General features: G+C 36.9%; 1 protein-coding gene across 1 annotated transcript in view; it reads left to right on the top strand.

Annotated features, from left to right (window-relative positions):
* The window catches only part of LOC122081604 (probable amidase At4g34880), a 7,198-nt gene extending 2,835 nt beyond the window's left edge, over positions 1–4,363 (top strand). The window contains exons 2-5 of the mRNA XM_042648785.1: positions 460–674; positions 2,673–2,915; positions 3,227–3,419; positions 3,814–4,363. Of these exons, the coding sequence (XP_042504719.1) occupies positions 460–674; positions 2,673–2,915; positions 3,227–3,419; positions 3,814–4,182 (1,020 nt within the window). The 3' untranslated portion in view covers positions 4,183–4,363. The remainder of the gene's footprint in view (positions 1–459; positions 675–2,672; positions 2,916–3,226; positions 3,420–3,813) is intronic.
* Positions 4,364–7,211: the final 2,848 nt, after the last annotated feature.

The following is a 7,211-nucleotide window of genomic DNA, read 5'->3' on the forward strand; positions in this document are numbered from 1 at the left end:
AAAATGTAATGAAATCTTATGATGATTTTTTTTTTTTTTCATTGCCATCCAAATGGTTGGTTTAATAAGGTAATTTCTCATTTTTCACTAGAGAAATTACTGAGCCCTTTTTCGGTTATACTTTTTTCTTGTTACTCTTTACTGACCTATTTCAACCATACTGTGCACGAGATGTTAATTTAAGGGGAGGGGTGTAGGAATTAAGATTTATCATATTAGAACCAAGTTTGATAGATATATTGTCCACATTATCTTTCATCTATGTCGAAATTGGACCGACTTTGTGCCGGAAATATAGTCAAAGATGGCCAACTTCATGCCAAAACAGGCTAGAAATGCAGCAAAATCTCTGGTTTACTCAGGTCTTTGACCCAGACAAATTGTGGCCTGATTTTCCTTTTCCTCTACCTCTTCCCAATCTCTATGTAGCAATTGAGAGCATTTGAATTATGTGTGCAGAATCCCTATGTTCTATCAGCCGGCCCATGTGGCTCAAGCAGTGGATCTGCTATATCAGTGGCAGCAAATATGGTGGCAGTATCATTAGGGACAGAGACAGATGGTTCAATCCTTTGTCCATCCAGTTTTAATTCAGTAGTCGGAATCAAGCCCACTGTTGGACTCACTAGCCGGGCTGGGGTTGTCCCAATCACTCCAAGACAAGACACTGTTGGGTAAGCATTTCAAGTTTAAATCACAGTTAACAACTAAAGTTCTACTTCATACTGCAATATATAGATTTTTAGTTAGGCTCTCTTTGGTATGATTTCTATTTGTATTTATTAACTATTTTTTAGAAATTATTTGCGACAATAAATTATGAACCACATATAGTATTCGTTTGGTTACTATTTATAAAATAGATTATATAATGAGAAAATAGGTTTCAGTTTTTACCTTCAGCTTTGAGCTTCAAGTGAGAGATGATAGGATTTGGGGTTTTTTATTAGAAAAGTATAAAACATGCTGAAGTTACCTATTTACCATTGATTTTGAGTAGTTTAGCACACATGCTCATTTAAGGTAGCAAAAAATCAACAGAAATGATTTGTTGCCACAAATCACAAATTACTCAAGCTATTTGTGATTTTTTATTTATTCTAATTTATTAAAAGTAGAAATAAGTGCTATTAATTATACCAAACAATTGTAAAAATAAAAATAAGCTAAATAAATACAAATAGAAATCAAACCAAAAAGAACCTTATTAAATCCTTAGATAGTATTTTATTTATTTTTTTTATTTTTTAATGTAAGCACCATCATAGAATATAGAAATGCTGATTTCTTTGAGCATGTGTTTCATATGAAGGAAGATTTACTGATTCTATAATCATCTTTGACTAATGATATTGATTCACTTGAAAAGGGGAATGGTGATTATACAAATTCAGTTCCTGAAAAACCTAAGTGGTGAAAATCATCTTAGAATGCGTAAGAGGCAAAAGAGAGAAACAAACCTATGTGATGGCATGTTTACTTATCTGGTTGGTGGATGACCTTGTCATATATCACTAGGACATTACATCTTCAAATGTTGTATTCTGAAAAGAAGTAATTAAAAGTGAATTGGGCCACGTTGGGACTCTAAGAGTAGTGCTTAACAATTCAAAGCTAAGACAACCAAAGATAGGCAAAATAGTGAAGTGTAGAAACACAGGTAATGTAGAAATGCAACTCTAAAACGATGCAGAAAAGAATGAAAAAAAAAACAAGAATAAACAATGCACACAAATTTACGAGGTTTAGCAAGATTGCCTATATCCTCAATGAGGTGAGATCCATGTTTCACTATCAATGGAGAATAGGGTTACAAGGCTCGTTCTGACACCTCTGTTGGAGGGCAGGACTTGCATTAGTACTCCCTGCGATGGAATACGAGACATCATACACCAACAAGTAAAGAGAGTTTGGAAGGAATATGGAAGGAAGAGAGAAATCAAAGATGATTTCAACAGCTAAATTCATCTTCTATTTATAGAGGGAAGGTGTCTCTTGGACGTACCTAACACAAAGCCCCTAAGGGAGGTGACTACCACATGTACTTTTAAAACTTAGCCACTGTTAGTCGACCGCCTCCTCCCGGCGGTCATAAGACCAAAAAACTCTGCACTTCGGAAGCTTCATCCAGACTAAACTGGATGGCTGGCCGATCAATCGACCGGTTGACCACAAGTTCTTCTAGCAGCTTAAAACCTGCAAATGAAAGAAAATCATACATACATTTTATGGAGAATCAATTTTTATAAAGCGGTGTTTGGAATCTTAAACTCGTTAAAAAAACCTTTAAAATACAGCAGAATCATACATTGAGGGTGTTTCCATTGTTCATCATCTTGTTGTTTTAATTGATTGAAACTAATAAGCCATGTGTTCATACATCTAGGTACAAACATGGACCTGTTCTGAAGTTGTTCACAACTTTAGGTTACATTTAATTTTGATGTTCTTGAGCTTTTACACCCACCCCACTCTCACTCATGCTCTGCATTTTGGGCACTTACTTTCATTGTTCCAAGTTGTCTAATGATGGTCATGTTTGCCAAAATAACTGCTATTGACACTCCACTAAGTGCTTTAAATACAACATCTGCCTTTTAAATTAGAATGTTAACCATGCCATTCTTTAGATAGCAATCTGATAAGAGTTTCCATACTTCTGCTTCGGATAGACCAATCTGCCGCACAGTTTCGGATGCAGTATATGTATTAGATGCAATTGTGGGATTTGACCCAAATGATGCTGAAGCAACCAAAGATGCATCAAAGTTCATTCCTCATGGTGGCTACAAACAGTTTTTGAATGCAAGCAGGCTTAAAGGGAAGAGACTGGGAATAGTGAGGAATCCATTCTTTAGCTTCTCCAATGGCTCAGTCATTGCTGAAACTTTCGAGAATCATTTTCACATTTTAAGGTAACAAAGCACATTCCAATCACCTTTCTCACATATTACAGAACCTAAATACTAATGATGGGTCTCTTCTATTTCCGAAATCTCTACTTTTAAGGGGTTTAACTTGCACTGGCTTTGGTCTCAGCTTTGAACCAAATCAGGCAAGGATTTTCTGGCTCATGCTCAGTTTTCAAAGTACATCAATTTCCCAACCAGGGAAATGATCTCAGTATATACTATTATAGGTGGATTTTTGCTTTTTGATCAATCACCTTGTAATTTGGAACTGATTATCTCATTGTTGTGCATATTTTGGGGTCCCTACAAAAAAGCCAAAGAGGTGCTACTTTGGTAGACAATTTGAAAATAACCAACATCGACATGATATTCACTAATAGTGGAGAAGACACTGCAACGTCTGCTGAGTTCAAGCTAGCCTTAAATTCCTACCTAAAAGAGCTGGTTGCTTCTCCAGTCAGATCTTTGGCTCAAGTTATAGCCTTCAACAGGAAATTCTCAGATCTGGTAAGTCTCTTCTTTAGCTTTGCTTACTCATTAGTTTGGATCATCAGATAACAAACAGGTCATGTTACATGTAAGCCCTACTTGCAAGGTTTTGCATCAGGCATGAGCTTGTCTTCCAATGTAACAAACACAGGTGGGTCCATGTGATGGATGATTATACACCCATCTCACATTTCAAGCCTCAGATCAAAACAGGGGAGGTGCATTAAAATTGAGTTCAAAGTTTCTAATGATTCTGTGAAACTTTATATTCCCTTTTAAGCCATAATCATTGCTTGTTTCAGGTTGAAATTTAATGAATGAAATGGGTTTGTGTTCCTTCATCAAAAGCATTGATCAAATACCCTTGAATTTCAGGTGTTCTTATAACAGATTTTGCTTGTTTGATGTGCAGGAAATGATCAAAGAATATGGACAAGACGTCTTTTTGAAATCTGAGAAAACGAATGGTATAGGCAAGGCAGAAAAAGCAGCGTTGTTCAATATGAAAAGATTGACAAGAGATGGGTTTGAGAAACTAATGAAGAAGAATAAATTGGATGCTTTGGTAGCACCAAACAGTGGAATTGCTGTTGTTCTTGCAATTGGGGGATTTCCAGGAATTAGTGTTCCGGCTGGATATGATCAGAAAGGTGTGCCTTATGGCATTTTCTTTGGAGGGTTGAAGGGTTCAGAGCCAAAGTTGATTGAGATTGCTTATGCATTTGAGCAAGCTACCAAGGTCAGGAAACCACCCATACACCAAACCATGCCATCTCACTAGATTCTGTTTCTTTTTATGAACTACAAATTAGCATACTAAGCGAAAGAATAACTGCCGATCAGCTAAGTGGGATGGTGGTAGTCAGTGATCCCATCCCTCTATATGGAAGCAAACAATCTGAATCGTTCATTGCAATACAAATCTCATAAGTATATAATATGAAACAATTTCATCTTTTCTAGCTTCCTCCTATTTCTTCTTATCTTCTCTCATTTGTGGTGCTCCGTCTCCTTAGTCCTTATGGATGGGTTCTTCCAAACTGCTTGGGTTCCATGTCGAAGATCTTTGAATTCTCCAGAATACAAATAAAACAGCAATAGTGTTGTTTGTAGTATAGTTTTTCTTGGCAGTAGACAACATCAGAACTGATCTAGAATCCAGGATTCTTCGAATCATTATCACTCACTCAAAACATATTGATTGTGATATAGGCCTCAAAGAATTCAGCCTTATAAACCGACTTATCATATCTCTCTCCATATGGCTGATTCAGAACTCTGACAAACCACCACGCTCCTGAACCTGACGTCCACTGCGGCCCACTCTAGATCACGTAGCCATTTTTAAGTGGCTTTCACTCTACTCCAAGTTTTTGTCTGGACACTAATAGCCGTTTCATGGGGACTCTCACTCTGGCACTCGGTCACCCCTTCCACATGCGGTTTGGGCCGAGTATTAGCTGCTCAGATACCACCAATCTAGGCTTGGAAGAACTCAACTAAACCGGATTAAAAGGTGAGGGACCCAAGACGATATCAACTCAAATCAGATCCTTTTAGAAACTAACATGGAACCCTGACAGATTGCAGTTTTTGTGAATCATTTCTGGCCTTTGTTTCAATAACAATTTCTAATGAATAAAATGAACTTCGTTGTTGGGTTCTCTCTTCAGGGCTATTTCATACCAGCAACAAGAAGGCCTATCTACAGGGTACCACCCCATTTGATTTATAAACCTAAGAATGTGAGGCGGAGGCGGAGGTAAGACGGGCTATGCCCATGTGATTCTTCGGTTTGTTTGTTTGTTTGTTGGTTTTTTTTTATTTTTTTTAATGAAAATAAAAAACTTCATTAACTAAGGAAGATAAGATAGGACATTAATGTCAAGGTTTACAATGTTAATGTAGAGCCTATTGTTTGTGGCTGTTTTAGCTAAGTTATTCATAATGATGATGAGATCGTTGTTGGGCATTAACCAAAAATTGGTTTCAAACAAAACATTATGAACATCAAGCAGCAATGGTAATGAGCTCCACGGCCACAATTTAGCGTTTCATCAGAAAATAAATCTTCTATCTCTTTAAAATCATTCCAAATCTCTTCTATCAACAATCCTCCATCTAATTCCTGCTTCAACCCATAGGGAATACCTCAAGCGTTGACCTCCAAAACTTGTCCTGTCATCATATAATTAGCATATAATGAGACACACTCTCCTTCGTTTATGATGCAAGTAGCCCATCCGGCAATGTTTTTCCTAGGGCTGATGACCTGCCGAACATATCAGTAATATTGGCATATTGCTCGGAATTAACCAGTTGTGGATATTCTTATTATGGTTAATAGGTATAGAGTCTTGTGTTACCTTTCCAAAGTGAGAGGTCCACTCTTGTACAGGTTTTAAAAACAAAAACGGATTCGGCTTTACCTTGTTAAAGGTAACTCGATTCCAAAGTGACCATAGATAGTATAGCAAGTGATGATAAAAGTACCATATAAAAAAATTGTTTAAATCATCAGTAGGAATATTCATGAAATTAAACAAATGCCTTATAAGAGATTTAAAAGAAGATGCAAAGAGGAATTCAATTCCTAGCCCCAAAGAGCTAGCTAGCTACCCATATCCTTTTGGTAAATTCACAGGAGATGAAAATATGTCATAAAGATTCACTCTGGTTGTGGCACAAACCACAAGATTGATCCATCTCAATTCATTTACCCACAATATCTGTTGTGGGTAATCCATTATGAGCAATTCTCCAAAAGAAAAGCATAAATTTTGGGTGAATTTGGAGTTTCCAGAAGAATCACCACTAGTGAACGCAAAGTGATAAGCAGATACACCTGTTTGAGATTTGAACCGGGTTAGTAGATGACACCAACAAAAGTCATTGTTATATGAAATTTGGACTTTTAAGGTATTATTGGCAATCTGGAGAGGGATCATAGATGATAAAAATCCAGTATTCCATTCATTTATACAAATAAAATCACTAACCCAAGTTAAAGGGGGAGGTGACAGACCTGAAGTAGATGATAGAGTGAAATTGGGGTAGTAAGGGATCCAAGGATCGGTCCAAAAAAAGGTATTAGCTCCATTTCTAATTCTTCTAATCACCATCTTCTTAAGTAAAGGGAGAATACTTACAATGTTGGTCCATGTGACTGACCCATTTTTTTTAATGGTATCGGGATTGAAAATTGACTTGTTTGGAAGTATTTCCTTTTTAAGGTTTGAGCCCATAGGGAATTTTCCTCATTCAAGAGACGCCATCCAAGTTTTAAGAGGAGCGTTTTATTTTGGATTTATGAGCCTTTGATGCCTAGGCCACCTTGAGCTTTTGGTGAATAGACTTTATGCCATCCAATGATATGAGATTTCTTATTTTGGTCGGAATCACCATTTCAAAAATGTAGATATATAGAGTCCAGTTTCTTGCAAATAGATTTAGGGAAAGCAAAACAAAACATAAGGTAAGGGGATAGAGGCTAAATCTGATTGGATCAAGACCGTATTGTGAGGAGGCGGTATCAAACACCAATGGAACTGAACCAAAGAAATGGGCCTATTTAAACGGAGCGGTAGGGCTATCGCGTTCATAGAAGGAGAAACAAAGAAGATGAAGAGGGACATAACATGGTCAAAAGGGTCTTTTCCAGTTTTAAGCTAATAGTGTTACGCTTCAAGGGTGAGGTTGATATTATAAGCAAACTAGGGTGGTATAAGACATCATAAGGTTTCAAATTAAGGATGGTACAAGATAATTTTCCTTATATCTAATATCAGCGATTCAAATTGAATATGGATC

Source organism: Macadamia integrifolia, chromosome 6 (assembly GCF_013358625.1).
Source record: "Macadamia integrifolia cultivar HAES 741 chromosome 6, SCU_Mint_v3, whole genome shotgun sequence".
NCBI lineage: Eukaryota > Viridiplantae > Streptophyta > Magnoliopsida > Proteales > Proteaceae > Macadamia > Macadamia integrifolia.